Source organism: Cupressus sempervirens, chromosome 1 (assembly GCF_028749045.1).
Source record: "Cupressus sempervirens isolate cs-2001-9-10 chromosome 1, ASM2874904v1, whole genome shotgun sequence".
Lineage (NCBI taxonomy): Eukaryota > Viridiplantae > Streptophyta > Pinopsida > Cupressales > Cupressaceae > Cupressus > Cupressus sempervirens.
The window spans coordinates 503,762,828-503,784,401 of NC_143118.1; the positions used below are offsets into that span (position 1 = coordinate 503,762,828).

Below are 21,574 nucleotides of genomic sequence, written 5' to 3' on the forward strand. Positions count from 1 at the left end.
AGAAACAAAGAACAAACATAGAGCCAAATATGTTACGCAATGGCCATAGTTTCATTGCCACGGGTATTGGAAAAAATAGGAGAATGAGGAATATATCAAGTTCGTATCTGGAGACTCCACCCTATTACCTCTAGCATTTCTTCATTCACACAAATCTAAGAATATCAGGTGCCATAAACTTTCAAAAATTAACGTATTTGGATTTATCGAGTGAGATATGCCGATAATGAAAAGCCAATAACATTAAAACCTTATGGGCTTATGGCTAAAGAAGAATATTAAAATGAAATGGTAAGGTTATAGAAATTATTTAAAATAAGAGGTGCAATTATATGAGAAGTGACTCTTTATTTCAAAGATCACGTCTTTTAAAATTAAAAGATATAAGATGAGTCAAAAAGGAAGACAGATAGGGAGATGGGAACATTCATTTAGATATTGAGAAGAAGCATTGTTATATTTATTTTGTAAGGAGGAATAAGGGCTCAATATGACTTTATAATGAAATTTCATTATTTTATTATTATTTTATTATTTTATTTTAATAATAAAATAAAAATATTCTTTGTTTATCATTAATGGCATGGAGATTTAAACTACAGGGGAATCATCCTTCGTAATTATATTTTAGAATTCTGTATATGATTTTGATATTAGATAAGTGCATAGGGTCAATTAGCATTTTAGATTTGATCATCATAGGTGTTGTGAAATATTAAATTGTTGTCATGCCTCTATCCAATTTGTCTCCTTCTCAGCGGAGTTAAAATTCAATTTGGACTAATTTAAGATTGCATTATAATTGGTCTGTCGCATTTGGATTATTAAAATTGTTGGTAGTGTAAGTGCATTGAACATTATGAAGTTGTACGTGAAAGTTCACCGAAGTTGACTCTATTGCCCGGATGAGCAGAGGCACTGGTCTTTTATTTGTAGTCAGAAAATCCATATATTCCTTCTACAAGCATCAAATTTATTATTAACCAAATTTATACAAAACATTCAATTATCAAGTATTCAGCATCCAATTTCATTTTGATCAAGTTCGGGGACCTTGCCAGCCGGAGAACTCCTAAAGTTTAAATTTGCTATAGAAAAGCCTTGAACCACACAGTCAGTGTTAAGGTGAAGGTTTACCCGCCTAGGTGTAGTGGAGTCTGAAGTGCAGGGGAATCAAGAAATATTCCCATTCGTTGGCCAGAATTGATTGAGAAGTCCTATCGGAGAAGTGGTGGGCTCTTGGATTTCCAATTTGCGGTTTTGGGAACCAACACTCTTTTATGGAATGTCCCACAACCTGGTAGATATCACAAAATTGTTTCTTCGAGTATGAACCCTTTGTATGGCCTTCCTCTTTACAATCTGTACACCACAATTCTCCCTTCACCGAGTCAGGATTCTTTTTCAAATTTTAAAATTCTTTCATCATCCATGGCATATCCTTCTGTAACGCTCGGACTTTCTTGCTTGATTCTTCATCACAGCTGCTACTTTTGAATGATGAATCGTCTTAATCCGACGATTTGTGCTTCTGCTTACTTGTTTTCTGTTCGCTTTCTAGATCCATTGCCCTATTATATGCATCTATGTATGATGCTGGAGGCACAATCTTCATTTTTTTTCAAAGCCGGCCATAGCCCCTCCACAAATCATCATTTTTTCAATCCATCAGCCAGTTGACTCTCCATCTTCCCCACCAACTCTTTCAGCCATCTTGCATAGACACGGCTCATTACGTTCTTTCCTTGCTTTGTGCTGTATATTTCTACTACAATTTTGTTATTGTCCTATAGCAGTCAAAACTCTTCTTTGAACTCCTTTCTGACTTCTGCCCATGGGATCCACATCTGCAAACCAATCAATTGCTACGCCCTCTAGGGTTGCTAGGAACTGCTGGACCCAATCATCTTCATCTGTTACATTGTTTGCCATCCATATTATTTCACACGTCTTGCAATGTCTGATTAGATCTGTTGTCACGTCTCCATTAAACTTTGGCAATTTCTCCTTTGGTCCTACCATTGTTACTTTCTTTTGATTCTAAGGAACTTGCTGTGTACTCGCGTTGTTCCGAGCACCCGTGTTGTTCTGCACAATCGTGCTGTTTTGGACAATCGTCCTACTTCCAACAACTGTGTTACCTAGTGAGAAAAGATCTTCCTCAAGTGAAGTTGTTCGATTCTCTGCTTGTATCCATTCGTCGAGTGTATCGGGAACGAAGAGTTCACTCCATGTTCATGCTCCTTCGGCACTTCGAGTCGTGCAAGTTACTTCCCTCCCGTCCGGATTCTCTGCCCTCGGCATATACAAGTTAAGGAACTCCTCCCTTGTCTCTTCCACCAAATTTAATTGTTGTTGAGTCTCTTCTAGCAATTCCTTGGCACTCCTCAATCTGCTAGGTGAATGCACTCCCTTCGTCTGTGCCCCTTCACCCCCTTGGTGTCCGTTAGCAATCTGCTAAAGCTTCTATCTGTGCTCCCCTTGTCGTACTAAAATTAAAACTTCTTGTGTTGTACATATTTCATCCTTATCTTTTATCTTATTTCTATCCTTGTTAAGAAAATTTGGCATTAATCTTTATCACACTTCCTTCGTTCCAGGTTTAACTAGCAACAATGCCAAATGTTTGCGTGTAGTAGAGCAAGATATGACACATAACAGATACTTTATTCATATACGCAATATGCACATTATAATTATTCCAATGATGTTGATGATTCCAAAGTCCATTCCGAACGGTGTACATATACTTTCCCGAAGGGGTGACTCAATCGTCACGCACCCATTCAGATACTATTCTACCCGTCAGCTATGCTATAGATTTTACCGACAACACCCTTTCTCTTGCCTGCCAACTTGCCATAATCTGGTTTGATCTCATTTTCCATATTTTTGAAAAGCCCTGTCACCTTGTGTTCTTCCTTTTCTTCATCCTCCTCTTGAAGCTCTTACACTCGACAAAGCTTCATGAGTTGCTTCCTCTCATCCAAATCTAAAGTTTTTTTGATTGATTCTTGTTTCTCTCAATTTGTCTCTTCTTCTTATTTTGGAATTTGGGAGATTGTCATGTCCCCTCCCGCTCATTATTCCATGGTGTTAAACTTGGCCTATTTCTCCACCCTGATAGGTCTAAGCTATAAAAATAGGGGTGTCGTAGTGTGGAGGTGGAAAATTGGTAATATGACATGCTACCACCCTCCACCGTATCTAAGTTTTTTCTATTCATTGCTCCTCAGTGGTGGCAGCCCCCAATCTGATGTGGCAGTTGACTGTCAACTCCCTTCCTTATGACTGCCATCATAGCCATCTTCCTTCATGGACCTTGTAACGTTTGAAGCTGCATGTTGCACCCAGTGTAATGTTCATCGTTGCATTGATGGATTGGTTTGAGCATCTTTGGAGGAAGCAAGAACAAAGGGAGTCACTTTTGGTGAGTAAAAGAACAATTTTCTTATTGAGGTGAATTACCATTTGTCTGAGGGGGCAACCTTACCTTTGATCTTTGAATAGGACGTAGCCCCCTATTCGGATTCATTCTTTTCTTTTCCAATCAATTAATTGTTGAACATTCATGAGATGTCAACATTGGATGGATTACATATGATTGCAGCTATTTAGGGACTGAGATGTGGACCATCTTTAGCATTCGATGCTCGAATTGGAAGAATATTCACAGAGCTGGAGCTCTAGCAGGATGATGTTGCAGACAACTTGAGCATGATGGGCTGAGTCTGTAGTTTGAGATTGACCAAAGATGTCATTTTGAAGAAGTCATTTTTGCATTTGCTGTACTTTCCGATTAGATAAGGAGCCATTTTTTTCATGGTTAGCCCAAGTACACAAGTGGACAAGCATATCCTAAGCTATAGTGTATTTCATCCTGCCAGGTACTTTACAAATTGGATACATTTATTTGTTATGATCATTAAGTTGCTATAGAGAAGTTTGAATTCCTGGTGTGTGCATGTTTTCTTATATCTTTGACGACGTGGTGTTGGGTCATGTTTACTTAAAACTTTAACTTCCATCTATGAGTGTATTATTGTGTGCTGGTTATTACAGTCTAGAATCAATTTCAGCAATCTCCGCATTGTAGTTCAGTTTTGCATGCCAGTCACAACTTATTGCTTGGGTTCAATCTCTTCCAAGTTACCAGAACAATCTAGATTATTGAGATTTTCATTCTTGATTAAAGCCTATTACAAAGATTCCAAAGGATCCACATACTAATTCGAGCTCCAAATTTTCCATATTATCCCACTTGGTTTTCACATCATTTTTTCCTTCATCAAACTCCTAATTTATCTATTTAGTTTCTTGATTTCTTGATCTTTTTAAATTACTTCCTTATAATCAAATTCTTGAGGGACCTTTTACACCTTTTCAGGGCTCAATTCAGATACTCCATATGTAATGTGCCCATTCCAAAGTCGCCTCACACTATGAATCTTGAACAATCTTCAATTGTGCATTGACACACTCTAACACTCTAACGTATATATGATTGCACTTCACACTAGTTATTGCTCTTTTCTTCAAACTATTGTGATCCTTTGAAATCAACTCTTTGTAAAACGTTTTATAATATTCTCATGAATCCTAAAATGAATGTAATGTCTGATAAATATCTGCAGGTATTCTCTCTATTCAAATCTTGTATAGTTTCCCTCACAAGTCTTCTATAGAGTTTGTCTTTAGCTTCTCTTTGGAACTTTCTTCGAATTCTACTCAAAAGTTTTTATCTGATCTTGTGGGCATATTTCTGAAATACCCTTTTCCCTCTGATAATTTAAAAGATTATCTGATTTCTAATATGTTTTGATGCCTAATTCCTGGTTGAATTGCCTTGATGAATGATCTTATTCGGTTTGCTGATTGGATGTATTGAATCTCCTAAATGATGTTATTTATGTCCATCCTTGCATCAGGAATGTCTCATTAACAAATTGTAGCCTTCATAAAGTTCTATATATCGATGCTGCGAGCTTTTTCTTGGTTTGACTAGAATTACTAATTGTGTATCACATCATTTAATATCCTCAATGTATGAATGTTGTGTATCTCTACCTGAGACTTATTGCTTCATGCTGTTAACAATATGAATATGTTATTCTATCAATTCTAGTGCACGTGTTTGCTGCGTCTATAAGAACATATATACGGTATTATATCTTTCATGTATTATAAAACATTAATCCCTTTTCAATCTGCTCACTTCGTCAATTCCTATTATTTGCTTGCTATTGTAATGACTTGGGGTAGACTTGTTTCTCAGAATGCTGTCTAGTCCATGATTGGCATTGAGCCTTTAATATGAATCTCTTGTTGACAACCTCATGCACTTCTATAATGTTCTGAGAAGTATTTTGATTGTCTTCTTCCATATTTATCATAATCGTCACTAGTATGTTTTTCACCAGTGTTTGGTAATTGTACTCAATTAATTAATATTTATGTCAATGAATTTCATTCTTATTCGATGTTCACTATAAATGATTTTCTCAAACATAGTATCAATGGCACTAGGATTTACAGTTGTTCAATTTCAAGTATCTTTCATGGGTTTGGATGTGTTTCCTTATTTCTAATACTACACAACAGTTGGACACTAACTGGTATTTTGTTTTCCAAATCTCTATTATTCTTTTCTACAATTTCCTCCCCCACCCCCTTTTCTTTGTATTATTTCTTTGTTCTATATATCTTTGAATTGACAGGGTTGTGACCTTTGTAAGAGACGTGCCTTTTCTTGAATGCAAGTATTGTAATAATTATTATTTGTAACTTATTTGAATTATCATTTACAATGATTATTAATATTACTATTTTATATTGTAATTACATTTTATTATTATTTATTTCTTTTATTATTTCAATGGCTTATTTGAATATGATCAAATAATAATATATTATTATATTGTTAACTGTTAATATTTTTCTTCTTCTTATTATTTATTTATTAGTTATTATTAAATTCTATTTCAGAAAAGTGGACCTTACACCATATGAATATGCTCTATTTCTTATGAGATTGATGCCTTCATCCTCTCTATATCCTCCATCCACTAAATATATGATGGCTATTCTCATTTCTTCATTGCCAGACTTCTATCATTTCTTTTTATAGGTCTTTAGCTTCATGGTGGAGAAAGCTGAGTTCTTCCTTAATGTTTCTTTTTCAACATCCTATTTATCCTCTATCTAGCTTATTTCCTTAGAATTGGTACCATCCTTTCCTAGTTACAAGATTTTCAGTCTTGTTTTTGCCAATTCCCTGACTTCCAAATCCAAATTCTTAGGGTTCGTTTGCATTGTCTAATCTTTCAATTTTTTGTCCCCTAAGCATCTGGTGTGAGCGTAATCTCTTTTGTTCCTCTCATGTCTTCATTGTTCACTGGGCAGTCGGTTATATATCCAAGCCAAAGAACACACCATCCCCCCAATACTTCACTCAAATCCACCTATATTTTTTGCCTTACATTTCCCCTTTTCTATTATTATCACAAAAGTGTCTATATCTTTTAAATCAGTGTCTAGAACAACTTGAATTCTGGCTTCCACTATGGGTTTCCCAAAGAAAAAATCTTCTTCTACACCTATGAGAGAACCTGAAGCTTCTCCAATCTTTTATAGGGCACCTAGATTCCAATATGTCGAAGGTAGTTTTCTTAATCTTATCCATTTTGGAAATCTACTTGGTTTATGGTTTACAGGATCACAATTCAGTTCCCAATCAGTCTGGCAGAAACAAAATCCCTCAAAGAATATCAGTTTTCCAAATAAGGTTTCTTTCTTCTGCAATTTATCAATGAAGTTATTCAGAAAAAAACCATTGGCTAGGGTTAAAGCAGTTACTTGACCTCCAAATTGTGTTTCCTGCTAATCAATGATTGTCTCCATCAAATTGTTTCATCTAGTCCATTTCACAAAAAAAGCCCCATTCCTTGAAATCTCCCCATACAAGCTCTTGGTTTATAGAAGAAATGACCATGGATTTGTAATTCTTCTCTGCTGGAGCATACCATCCATTCTCTTGTTTGTTTCCCTTACTTTATATCCTCCTTGTCTATCGTGTCGTTGGTGTTTATGAGGAATTCCTTGATTATAGATGTATGGAATTTTGAGTATCCTTTGGCCCTTTGATCTGGTTTGACAACCTCTACTAGCCTCTTAAATGTTTGCTTGAAATCAAATCATGATCTAAAGGCAGGCATGTTTGTGTTATGGATATTACCCGTTTCCTTCCTCTTCTCCACTGCTCTTCTTTCCACCTCTTTCCATCACTTCTCCATTTGGCATATCTACTTGATCAATTTTGGTCTGATGCAACGGGGATCAAATTTGTCTCGATGAGAAATTTTGGTATGACTAAGAAGGTTGACCTGTTCAGCTCACAGTAAGATCTGCCCTTTGAAAATTTGCCTATTTCTGTTTTTCTCATTCCATCCTTTTATTTTAATGATGCAAAATCAATAATTTTTTTAATATTGTGTAATTTCATATATGGTTATTGGAATTTGTATTTGATGTTAGTTTGTAAGGTATGTAGCTGAAAATACTTGGGGTTTTTGGTTAGATGGTATGCTGTTTTTGAATTCTTTTAAAGTTAGAGTTTCTTACTGTTTTATAGATTTACATGTACTTTATTTCATGAGAAATAAAAAATGTGTCTGGTCATATAGTGATTGGGAACAATATTTTTATCGAATGGATACTTTATGGGTTATATTTTGTCTTCTATTTTTGAGAGAAACATATCCTATAGATAGGCAAACCACTTTTTCATAGTTCATTGCAGTACATCAAAATTTGCATTTAAATTGTAAGGCATAACAGGTTAAAGGCATTTGATAGCTTCTTGTTTGGTTGATTACATTTAGTTGATAGATTCAGCTATTCTTCTTTGCTTCATGTTATCTTATATTCTTGATACTAAACTCAAATGTGTCACACAATTGTTTCTTTGCAGATTTCTCCAAAGTCTTCAAATATAAGTTTGTACATTTGGGTGGAGATGAAGTCAATACAAGTTAGTTTAGTTTCTCTACTTTCTCTTTCGCCACATGCAAAATGGATTTAGATGCTGCCTAAATTTATATGTTCATGAATTTCCTTTTCTCAATACAAGGGTACTTCTTGAAAAATAAAGAAATCATTGTTCTCCTATACAAGGGTACTTTTTGCGTCTTATTACTAACTGAGAGAACAAAAATATCTCTCAGTCCCTACCTGAAGGGGAAATCTTTATAAAAAATCAAATCACATTAAATCTTTTAGCAATTATAATGAGTCTCAATCTCTAGTGCTAGTTTGTGTATCTCAACTTTCCTTTGGAGTGTTGACACAATTAGTTAATATCTCATGTAAATATCTATAAATAAATTTTTATAGTGCATTATGTACATAGACTGTACAAGGATTTGTCTACTCATTGACACTGGAAAAGTCATTTTGACCACAAGATCATAGTTAATGGACCTCCTTTCATATCTTGCACACAGAAATACTAAGATACATCATGTGTTGTCTGAAGTTCTTAGGAGAAAATAATCATGGATGCTAAATATGTATCTTTCATATCCTCTTCAATGACACAAGGGTTTTGTGGCTTACTTATATTGTACTACAAACAATGATATTTATTATTAAATAAACAACCAGGATATCTTCTAGCTGAACAATTACTAAAGGTCAAGATACTAATTCAAGGGGTTGTTTGGATCCAAGGTTATTTGACCTTTAACTTGCTATTTTACTGACCATCTAGGATGAGAAGGAATCACAGCATCTTTGTCTATCAGTCCCTGAATTAGTCCATTTGATCTAACAACCAAACGCTTATACATCTTTGAATGTTCTTTTTGTGGGTGGAACCATGGAATAGTTTCAACGATCTGCCCATTGTCCTTATTGACACCTTTACATCTTTCCACCTTTTTACTTCCCACTTCTCATCCATAATAGAGAGCAGAGACAACATCTATATTAAGGGGTTTTAAATACAATCCATTGTTTCCTTTCCAATGGCGTTCTGCAGAAATCTCAGATTATCTCTCAAAAGGCTCAATTATGGGAGATATTTCTTCCATTGGCAAAATAGGTGGAACAAATGAATATTGAGAAGAAAGATTTGGATCATTTAGCTAGATAGAAATGGACTGGGGAATATAAAATCAAGAAGGAACAAGAGGAGGAAAGGGTACAAGAACAAGAGAAATCAAAGGAGTAATATATGCAAGAACTAGGATTAGAAGAGGAAGAGCATGACTGGGGTGTATCTATGGAGGAGGTTTCACACTCTTCGTTGATATTATTTTCAACTTTCAAACATTAGAAGTCTCACTTCATGAGAAGCCTTTGACTTCTTTGCTCTTCAGTCTTGCCAATACTACCTCTTGTGTACCTTTGGCTATCGTTTTCTCTAAAATGCTCTAATTTTAACCAAGAGGCTTGGATCATTTTACCTTTTGTGTTGCTGTAATTTGTTTGACTAGCTCCTTCAAGAAGACTTTTGTTCTTTCCATGACTACCATTTCCAGATAATTCTCTACAGTAGTTTTCTTTAGACCCAGATTGATTGGTAATAAGGGCTCTCGATCAAAGTTTTTTAATAAAAGATGATGACAAAAAGCCCTCTTCTAAATTGAAAATATCCTAGGGTACAATCATGTGACTGCACTTCTTCGATCATCAAAGTCATCTTTACATTTTGCCTATAATTTTAACAATCCAACACATTGGCAAACTTTTGTCCAAGCCTCTTGAGCATTAGAATTTTTGAATTAGAGGTCATGCTTTTATTGTGGAACTTGAAGTTGAAATCAGGAATTTCTGCATCCATGTTTTTTATGTTTAAGGCTAATAAGCATTTGCATGGACATCTGAATCAGATATTTGAATCCTAGCATTCACCTTCCTCCTCAAATGAAATATGGTATTCAAATGAAATATGGTATTGTCAACTATGTACAATTGGTCACTCAAATACCATGGAAACCTATGAGGATATAAGTCCAAAAGTGTTGATGTTGGCAAGGATGGGGAAATGCCTAAATCAAAGAAGCAAATTTCCAGAGAAACTTGTGATTAATAGGCAAAATCAGAAATCAATGGGTTTGTCAAATTTTCCCCCAAAAAATGATGTTTGTTTACAAAATTGTTGACCTGTGATTTTCAACTAGTTTTTTTTGGCATGTATTCACATTTAGGTTTATGAAAAATTATGTTGAAATAGCAAAACAAATCTACATCTACAAGCTTGTGCAAAAAATAGATAGTTGGAATTTATAAGGGTCCACTTCAATTTTTGCAAGCACCTGCAATCGAGGGAATATATCAAGCTTTTCCATTACTAGGGTTTCAAAGCCAAAAACTTTGATTAAAGTTATAGTTCATGTGTTGTCATTGTAATATTTTTTTTTTCCATTTCTTTTGTGTATGCTAATTAATTGTCATGATTATGTTCATTTTTTTATTGTGAAATTATTGCATATTATATTCAGGTGTTTTATGCAGTTCAAGAATTCTATTTATCATTTCCTACTGCTACTTGTGATTTTCAATGTACATTTAGGGTTCTTGTGATTGAACAGTTTGACTTAAAAAATTTTGCATTCATTTTTCACTTTCATGTTTAATATTTTTTTCAAATTATGTGTTTTTAAGCTTCTATTAAGTATAACTTATATCATATTTTTTTCAATTTGTTTATAGTCATCTAGTTTAATAACTATAATAAATTATTTTGATTTTTTATTAATATATTACATTATTATTTATTTATTAGGTAGACAAATTACTTTTTAAAATAATATTATTATTTTTAAAAATTTCTAATATTTAAGATATATATGCTAAATATAATCCTTAGAGAGTTCGCCGAACTTCAGCTATAAATAAATAAAAATAGATATTTATATTGGAAAAATATATTATATTAATATGCTTTTAATTTAAATGATATTTTTATTGTATAATGATTTCTAAGTTTAATATTATTTATTTATATCTTACTTTATATAGTGCCTTGTTAGATTTTTATATTTAATATTATCTCTATTATATTTTATATTTTTATTTTTGTTTTATATGTAAGATTTAATTTTATCTAGGTTACACCAACTTTCAAGGATGCAGATGACAAGGAATGAGGAGATGAGAGTTTTTGGGATAAAAATGTTTTTTTGCCAACTTTGGAGATGACTAGGTGATGACAAAGGGAACAGCTATATAATTGTTTTTTAAAATGTAGGAATATTTAAAATATTCATATGAAAACATACGATATATATAATTCTTATGCCAAATTTGTGTTATTTTGAGAGTCAAAGTCAAACTATTGTAGATTTCAAAGTCAAAGATTACTAAATGAGCTTGCAAGGATTCGTTTGGTAGAATTATTTTCTATGTAAGTTCTAGCTATATGGGGGTAGATCCCTCTTGTTTTAAAAAGGGTTTACATTTGCTTGAAGCACCTTATAGACCATTATGTATTCTTGAAGTATTTTACAGACCATTAAATATCATAGAACCTTCACATACTATCTAAAATCCATATCATTCCTACTATATACTATTATCCAAAGAACATAACACAAAATGTATAGAAGCAAGTCACCCCCTACATAGATTCATAAGAATTCATGCTTTTCTGGGATAGATGGAAGATTCATTGGCATACACTAGTAGCCTATGGAGCTTCCATAAAATAGTTTTGCGTTGCACCATCCTAAAACTTCTTATATATGACATTACTTGGCATTCTCTTTCCCTCTTGTTAGTTTTCGAGAAATTCTTCTAAGTCTTCCACCTCTTTAGTAATGTTGCCAATGTATACAGATAAATGCCTCCTCAGAATTCCTAGCTCTATGTCAAATATTAGATCAGATGACTTTGGCCAAAATAATGAGGCCATGAATTCATTGCCTATTTGAAAACAAATCCTATGAGAACCCATAGTTTGCACAATTATGTTAAAAAGGACACTAAATATTTGCTCATTGTGCTTATGGACACCTCCTGGACTTGCGTCCAAAATCAAGTTCATTACATTGAGAGTGTGCTCCTCACCAATCTGAAACTTACATTATTGCTCTCTTGTTTCTTCTCTACACAAGTGGCCAAAGGCATTGAACACCATGACCTCTATAGTTCTAGCGAATACTCTTGTTTTAGTTTAAAACCTCTATATATTTTCTCATGGATTACAAAGTTGTAAATAGTCATCGTTTATCTCAATCTCCACTTTTCTAGATAAGTTTGCTTGATAGAGCCAAATCTTGCTTATTTGTCTAACTTGTATCTTTATTAAATATCTTAAATACAAATTTCTTCATGCCTAATCCAATCTATCGATCCCTTTGTCCTATATAATAACCCTATCCTTTGTCACTTCAAACTATCAAACAATGCACTTGCTTATTTCCTTCTCTATCCACTGTCCTAGCTGCCTCCATTTAGGTTGGATGCATGTTTCACTTGAATCATTGTTCCATTGTCCATTGTTAACACCCCGATAGCTATTAAGACTTATCTTATATCTTCTCTTCCTATCTTTTGAGAGTTGACTACCCAGTTTTTTATCAACCAAAGCAACACTATCATCATTAACATCTTTCTCTAACCACAACTTTTTTGGTTCAACTAGTGCCACTCTATTATTTGCTAGCAAATCAGCTACCCTATTAGCTTCTCTATGGATATGTAAAAATGAGAATTCTTTTAGGTCTTCTAATGCTTTCCTGAGCATTTTTAGCCACTTTTCCAATCTCCAACTATGGGAGATGTTCTTATTCAGCGCATTTATATAGATCAAGGAGTCTGCTCCAATATTTTTGTTCTAGGAGCACAATATTGATCCTTTTTTAGTGCCTCAAAATCTACTTCACTACTTGTCATTTCTATTTAAAGACCCATTGTCCAAATACATTTCCCTGATTCATCTCTTATGATACGACCTACCCCTGTAGTAGTCAAATTGCATTTCGTCACCTAATAGAAATTCAATTTGCATTTACTCTTTGTTATTAATGGCCATATAACTCCTCTTATTTTAAGGTTTTATTGTGAGTCTAAGAGGAACGGTTTCAACCATCCCCACTTTTTCTAGATCTTTGCATCCCAAGAGGTAAAGTAAATGCTTTTCTTTGTTATTCAATTAGAATATTTGCTAACTTTGTTGTTGTAATGCCCCCTACATGGCATTCCCTAGGTAACATGCATCTTTACATTGATGTGCAACATTATACCTTAATCATATTGGAGATAAATAATTTTTCCACAATACAAGCCATAATTATTATATTCTACCCTAATCCTTACTTCTTTATTAACCCCTAATGAATAATGGGAGTTTTCTGTCATAGGGCACTTGAAACCACCTCCACGATTAAGCCCTAGGGTTTCATAAATGCCAATTAATACCACTACTTGAAGATGCAAGTAAATCCATCCCAAAATAGCTTACTCCCAAAAGGTAGTATTGATGAGTGTTCATGAAACCCTGGGCCAAGTGGTGGTACTGGTGGATGTTCATGAAACCCTTGGGCTTAATTTGGAGATGGTTTCAAGTGTCATGTGACAGTATATCCCTATCCTCCATCAGAGGTTAATAAAGAAGTAAGGTTTAGGGTTGAATATAGTATTTCTAGATTGTATTATGGACAGATTAACAATCTCTAATTTAGTAAGGTATAATATTACGTGCACCAAATGAAAGATGCATATTATCCAAGCAGTGCTTTGTAAGGGCTATTACATGCGGTATCAAAGCACAATACCATCATCTCGAAGGGTAAAGTTGAAATAGGGAATCATTATAATCAATAAGGGAGACAACCTAGTTAGTAAAGGAGAAGTGAGATCCAAATAGCTAACCTCTACCAGTGAATGTCAGCTCAAATAATTACAACATCAAAGAGTCGGTGGATATATAATATGTCAATATGGGGAGTGAATAGTAACCAACATCCAAGAATGGAGACTAACACTAGTGGAAGTAATAGGGAATATGTACACAATAATGAATATAATGTTTTTGATATTAACAACTACATAAACAAGGGTGTTGCCCCATAATACAATGTTCGAGAGGGATTGTCAAAAATTTAGAATTAACAACACATTAATAGTTAGACAAAAGGACCAAGAAAGACAACCTAAGCTCACCTCTATCCAAAACAATAAGAAATCTATCAATACGGAAGCATATAGCAATCCAACGATATATACCAGCCATACTAGCAAGAGTACAATGAGTAACATTAGTTTTTAAATTCAACCACATGGGGCTATTCAAAATAAAGTCTTTGAAGTACCTAAAACTAAGAGCAAAAAACCCTAAACAAATGCCAAGCAGGCCGACAATAGCCAATAAAAACCAAAAAACCAGTAGTCAACATCAATTCTTCTTTTTGTTAAGGGTCTTGTACAACAACATCCTAGCCCAATCTCTAGTTGGGAAATTGAAAAGTTCCTTGTTAGCATCCTCCACCAGCGTTCAATCATTCACTTTCTCCCATAGAATGCAAATTGTGGTCGTCAAGTTGTGCATGACTTTATGTATGAATCACCTAACCTGTTGTTGTCTCCATTCCACTCGTTTTTTGAGTTCCCTCATTTATACTTGCAATGTTTAGCTTTAATTTTCACAATCACACCCCAATATCATTTTGCACAATGGGGATCTCCTTTGCAGCAATATTGTCTTTATTAGGTGGAGAAGGGAGGCAAATTTTATCTCAATATTAGGTTCCAGATCAGGGGCCGAACTTAACATTGTCACCAACCAAGTCAACTGGCTTGAAGTCGATGAATGAAATAGTGACTCATGACTCAACAAGTCAACGCATGACATGCCTAACTCGTTAGAGTTGGAGTCAGGGTCATTTTGACTGGGCAGTGGTGAATCTTCTTGCAAATTGCCAAGACTCGGTGAGGCATGACGAGTGTCAAATCATTGGTCTCAACCCTGTAGCACCAAATTGACCAATTCATATTCAGACCACATGAAACTAGACCTTTTATCTGATTCTTTGATTATTTTCCTCAACTATGATGCTGATATGGGTTCAAATTGTTGGTTCTGCCACTTCTCCGATAGGATTCCACAATCTATTTTGGCCAACAAACAAGAATCACCTTGATTCCCCTACACTTTAGGCTCCACTACACCGAGGTGGGTAGACCTTCACCTCAAATGTTGACTGCATGGTTCAAAGCTTTTCTATAGAAAATTTAAGCTTTGCTAGTTCTCTGGCTGGAAAGGTCCTCAAACTTGATCAAAATGAACTAAATGTTGAATGTTTGAATTGAATGAATTGTATAGGGTTTTTAATAATGGATTTGAGGTTTATAAGAAGGAATTTATTGATTTTCTAACTTCAAATATAGATCCAATACTTGAATGATAAAAAAAGCCAATGCTTTAACTTATTCGAGCAATAGAGTCAACTGTAATGAAGATTTTATAATTTTCTATGCACATAAACTACAAATAGTTTAATCATCAAGTAAATAGTTTAATGATCAAGACGCGATGGATCAAATATATATACACAATTCTAAACTAGTCCAGATTGCACTTTAACTCCTAAGATACATAGATTCAAAAACAATAAAATATTTCACAATATCTGCGATGATCGAGTTTAAAATACCATAGATGACCACATCCACTTATCTAACATAAATTGTTTATGAAATTTTAAAAAATAATTATAATGGACAAATCAACTGCATTTTTAAATCTCCATGCCTTTAATAAAAATAAACAAAGGATGTTTTATTTTATTATTAAAATAAAATATTTGAATTTGATATTACTGTCACTAAAATTTTGCACACTTATAAAATTTTAGTATGCAGGCAAAATGCATAAGTGCTATTCATTGTGTGCCAAGAAAATATAAATGTCCCTGTATTTTTTATTTTTAAAAATACAATTGATATTTACATAGAATGAAATGAATATAAAATGCTGGAAATGAAAATCTCACACAAGCGGTGAGTCTGATTGCTGCTTCTATACATATTGAAAATAAGAAAAGCATAGCATAAGGAAGTAGAGTCAGAGGTAACCAGTCATTTCCTTTCAGCCTTTGACTGGTTATGTGATCTTTGTTGCCGCTTCTGGTCCAACTCTCGATTTGATAGCCCCATGATGTTCGTTCTCCTGCATGGGAAAAATGGGGTTAGATCTTAAAAGATCTAAGAAATGACTGGTTATTACCAACTATGTACCCACACATGCTATATATTTCCTATTCTGAATACATATAAAAACAGCAGAGCTGAATAGCAACAGGGAAGAAATCGAAAATTCAAAGATGAAAAGCAGTGTTGCAGAGTTGCAAAAATATCGTAAGCTTTTGATAGAAAATGCTGTCATAAATTTACATATTGCTGCAGCATACCTACAAAGAATGATTTACGTATTGCTGTTTAAAACAAGATACAATGCATTGGCCAGGTGTTATTCATATGCTGGATTGATTTTAAAAATCAAATATAGAGTCACAGAAGTCTGTTTATGAGTGTCACGAGCCCATGCTCGAACTTCATTAACAAATGCTAAACATTTATGTCTTTTTGTACTCCATATGACAAATCGCCAAGTTCAGTATCAAAGGAAAGATGCATAGAACAGAGCTACAGGAGCTACAATAAATGCCGGTTATGTTAACTTCAGAGTGCTGAATGCAACATATTTTACAGTACTTGTCAGAAAATGGGAAAAGTTCGTGTTCATAGTTTCCTGCAGAGATGTTTGTCGGACTTATATGCTGGAAGCACTTTTCAGCTTATGCTGAAACTGGAATGATGAATCTGGAACAGTATATTACAAAGTGAAACTCACAAAGTTAAATGAACAATTAAAGAACTTTTCAGCATAAGAGTTTCATTTGTAAAAATAAAAATAAATAAATAATATCATTTCTAGATTTCTAGCAACTGTTTACAAAAGAAGAGTACGAGTTCATCTGAGATTTCAAACTAATTTGCAGAGGAAATAAACAGTGAGTGCAAGTTCAAACTGGCAATCAACAGAGAATGGTTGATTCAAATAAACAAGTGCATTGTCAAAGGCTGAAACATCAACTTCAACAGTAAGTATTTCTTGAAAGTCCATGTGAATATGTTCAGATGAGGCATATAGTTTTTGCAAGATATATTTCAGAATAACAAAGATGCAGAGATTTATTAAAGGTCTTTTGCAAAAAACCGCAAGTCAAAAGTGAAAACCGTGAGTACATATTTGAAATAGCAGTCCACATTTTTTATGCAAACTCTTGAGTTTTCAAAGCAAGATAAACATTGGTTCCAGCATAGTTTCCTTTTATTTGAAATCCCTTCATTCATGTGAATATCAACAAAGGGTTTCAAATTAAGAGTGCATCTTTTTTCAGAGAAAAATAGTGGTAAAAAATGTGAGTTCAATTACAGCACGGTGAGTGTTCAAACTTTTAAAACCCTTGTTAGTGAGCAGAGACTTTTTTAGTCATCATAGCCATGGGTTCTTTTCTCAAGTTACAGTAGACAAAAATGGCAACAATAAAAATACTGATTGCAAATTATCTTGAGAAACCCCACTTGGGTTTTTGTTAAAAAAGCAAAGGTAAGTCCAAGAGCAACATCAAAAGTTTCCAAATTGAAATGGGTCCCTGTGGCCGTTGATAACACAGAAAATGCAAGAGGAGATCATAGTAATAGCTCATATGGAGAAGAATCACTGAACGATTTGAGTGATGTTTTAAAACTATCAAACTTGCAGATTATTTTCAGCAGAGAAACAAAGCAAGAAACCAAAAAATACGAAGGTGGTAAATGCTGAAAATATATGAGATATGCATATAGCAAACCCTCATGGCAGCTCAGCAAAAGAATGCAACAATGATAAAGGGAAACAATAGCATTACCTTTAAATGCTTGAATAAGAGCATCCTTCAGCAATGGCCGCCAATAATCAACAAAACCCATATGCGTACAGTGTAAACTGGAACGTATGTGTTACACATTCATCATCCTTTGCATTTAGCAGCAAATATCTCCCAATGGCAGTGCTACAACCTTACCAACATCAGGAAGAGCAGGTCTAGTATATCAGAAAAAGCCCAGACAAAGACCAGCAGCAATGGTGGCCCAAAACCGCCTTTTCCTCCATGGCAGCGAGAGCTTATCTTGCGCATTTTGCAAAGTATAAATGAAAAGCTTTTGGCATGGTTTAGGGTATTTGTATGATGCCTTTTAACTTTCTCATTTCCATCGTTTTGGTGGGGTTTTCCTTTCATTTTCCATGGGTCCTTTTTCCATGCGTGAGCCTTCTTGCATTTCTCTTTTACTTTGTTAGGCTTTTGTTAAATAGTCCCAAGTGACTTCTTTAGTTTCCTTTATAGGTAAAGTAAATGTTTTATTTTATTTTTATTAATAATATTTTATTATAAACCTTATAATTTATAATTCAATAAATATTGATTGTATTAATAATGTTAAGTGATTTAGCTCATCATTTAATAAACATTATTAATACAATTAATACTTATTGAAATATAAATTATAAATGTTATAATAAAATATTATTAATTTAAATATTAAATATTTTATGATTTATTTATCTAATTGATGTTAATAAATATTGACTAGATAACTCAATCACAAAATATTTAATATTAATGATAAGAATAAGATATTTATTTTACTTTTAAAATAATTAGAAGGATCTTGGGATATTTTGCAAAGTTTTAACATGAGTCATGTGTTGATGAGACTTGGAGGCCAGGGAGTTATTGCATTTTGGGGACTTTTGGGAGTTTGCTTGGAGATATAACTGCATTTATGAGGGGCAGTTATGATGATATTATCAGACCATGCCTTTTGGGCTATTTTTTACACCTTTTTAAGTCTTTTTAAAGACTCAAGTTTTGCCTCAAGGGCTGAATCCAACCCAACATTTATGGCTTTCAAAATGCAGTTGGATGGAGAGTGCATTGAGTTGAAAGCTCATTTTGTAGGAGGTTCTTTTTCTTCTCTGCCTTGCTGTTTTTTGTAAGTTCTTCAAACTTCTTGACAGGAGTAGAGACTTTTTTGTAACCCATTATTCAAAGAGATACAAATTTGCAGCACTTTTGGATAGGAATTTCAGCTTGTGCCTTCTCTTTTTCTGTGTTTGTGTGTCATGTTGATGCCTTCTACAGGATTGTTTGAGTCTTTTGCAGGTTGAAAGTTGTGTTACAGAGCAGTTTTGGATTGTAAGTAATTTATTCTCCTTTTAGAAACTGTTATTTTAGCCTTCTTATCAATTATTAATGCAAGGATTCTGATTATTGAGTTGTGCAAAGGAGTTTCGTTGTTACTATTTTTATTATGTGCTGGTTATCTGTTAGATCTTAAAGATAACTTTTTCTAGTGCATCGCCCTTAGGATTTAGATTTCATTTTCTGTTATCCTTCTCCCCTTTTCCTCCATAAAAAAGGATCAATTTCAGGCAGTATAGAGTGATTTACCAGATAGGAAGCTAGCCTAGAATCCGGAGATTCATTCCAGCCATAGTTTACCCACAACCTTGGAATGTTTCCATTTACTCCATATGGTTAAGTTTTCTGCAAACTTAACAGGGTGCAATTTTTGGTAGATAACAATTACAAAGCCATATATTTGCTCCTTATCCGTCCATACAAAATTGTTAGGGTTTGATAGATCCAAAACAATATAAGAATAAACAATTATATGCAGAAATAATAGAAGAAAACACAAAGAACATAGATAACACATAGATTTAACGTGGTTCACACAAAACTTGGGCTATGTCCACCTACACAACCTTCAACCTTTCTATTATCCAACAAAAACGTTCACCAACATTATAATGCATTATGCATCTCAGCCACTTATAACAAGATTTTAGGGCAACCTCTAAAATCAACCATTTTAGGGTTTTTACAATTTTGGTTTTATGTTACCGAAAAAGCACTAAAAAAATTCGGTGATGCGCCACTACTAGATAAGGCACCACAACATCAACCCCCACTACATGATCAGTCACCACAATATCAACAAAAATAAAAATATTGCCATAGATGACCACTTCCACTTATCTAACATAAATAGTTTATGGAATTTTAAAAATAATTATAATGGAGGAATCAACTGCCGTTTTAAATCTCCATGTCTTCAATAAAAATAAACAAAAGATATTTTATTTTACTATTAAAATAAAATATTTGAATTTGATATTACAAAGCCATATATTTGCCCCTTATCCCTCCATACAAAATAAATATATTACATTGCTTCTTGCTTCTTGTGAATGTTGTTTTTCGAATATGTCTTGTTTTCTCTTTTTCCTTCTATTTATACAAATAAAGAAACATAACTTTTCAAAATAAAAGTTGCGTCCTCTTCTTAATGACATCTTTTCTTTTAATCACACCCTGTTCTAGCAAATGATTGATCAGGAGTTTAAATTATTTCAATATTTGAACTTTGCTGAATATTATTGACTACCCCCCTTTCAGTTCTCGTTAGACACTCTTGCTCATCTTCTCCCTTCTAGAAATGAGTTGAACGAGCAGGTCAGACTCGACATCTACAGACAGTACCTCATTACGACTTGGACTAACCCACCTGGGGGGTCAAGTCCGAGGATGGCTTTCTATGCTGAGCACTTTCTGGACACGTAGGATAGGATTATTGCTCAACCCAGATATTTATCTCAGAGTTGGTGCTATGCTCTTCAGTTTGTGTTAGGATCTTTCAGGGTTGGTTCCCATCGTCTACGGGCCCAAATAGACCACCACATTGATAGAGAGGATTGTATTTGCAAGCTATGCACATTGGCCGAGACCAAGACTGAGTTACACTTCATTTTCCATTGCCCTATTTATTATGAGATCAGAGCAAGATTTTATTGTTTATTCAGAGAGTGCAGCTCATTGACCTCCTTCAACTACACAGATCAGAGATGTTTGGCACTTTATCTCTGGGAGGCGATGCAGCTTCGTGATCATACCCTTTAACTTCTATTCTCCCTAAAGAAGGCTGCAAAGAAACTCATTACGGACTTCTTCTCGCCCCTGCTCTCTGGACAGGGTGTGAAGTGGCCCTCGAATACCTTCACCACTATTCAATCTAGATCCGTGTGACCCTGCAGGGCTTATCTTCATCTTCATCTTCATCAGCGTCAGCACACTAGTAGATCTCGAAGACAACTACATGCTCTCCCTCACTTGGGTCCGTATCCTTTAGTGCTAGACTTCTTCCAGCCTAGGAAGAACTCGTAGTCTGCGTCTTGTATTTGGTTTTCTTTTCTCTTTTGTTTGCTTTCCCAACCACTGTTTGGTGGTCTATTAGTTCTTTGCTTCTTGTTCCGTAAGTTTTCAATCCCATAGACCCTTGTTGGTCTCTCATTGGATATTAATAAACTTATCTATCTTATCTTATTTATGCACTCCAAAACATCATGTAATCTTGGCTACTTCTATATGCGGTTTGTATGATTGAACTTTGATCTTCGCATTAATAATAATGTGCTTTTGACTTTACTAAGTCAATGTCTCAATTTTTTGAGTAAAATCAATCG

At 34.2% G+C, this 21,574-nt stretch overlaps 1 protein-coding gene across 4 annotated transcripts in view; it reads left to right on the forward strand.

The window, feature by feature from the left end:
• HEXO3 (beta-hexosaminidase 3) overlaps window positions 1–21,574 on the forward strand; it is a 296,756-nt gene that overhangs the window by 183,457 nt on the left and 91,725 nt on the right. For all 4 annotated transcript variants that reach the window (XM_089829123.1, XM_089829126.1, XM_089829130.1 and 1 more), the window contains one exon: window positions 7,970–8,029. In XM_089829123.1, coding sequence (XP_089685249.1) covers window positions 7,970–8,029 — 60 coding nt within the window. The remainder of the gene's footprint in view (window positions 1–7,969; window positions 8,030–21,574) is intronic.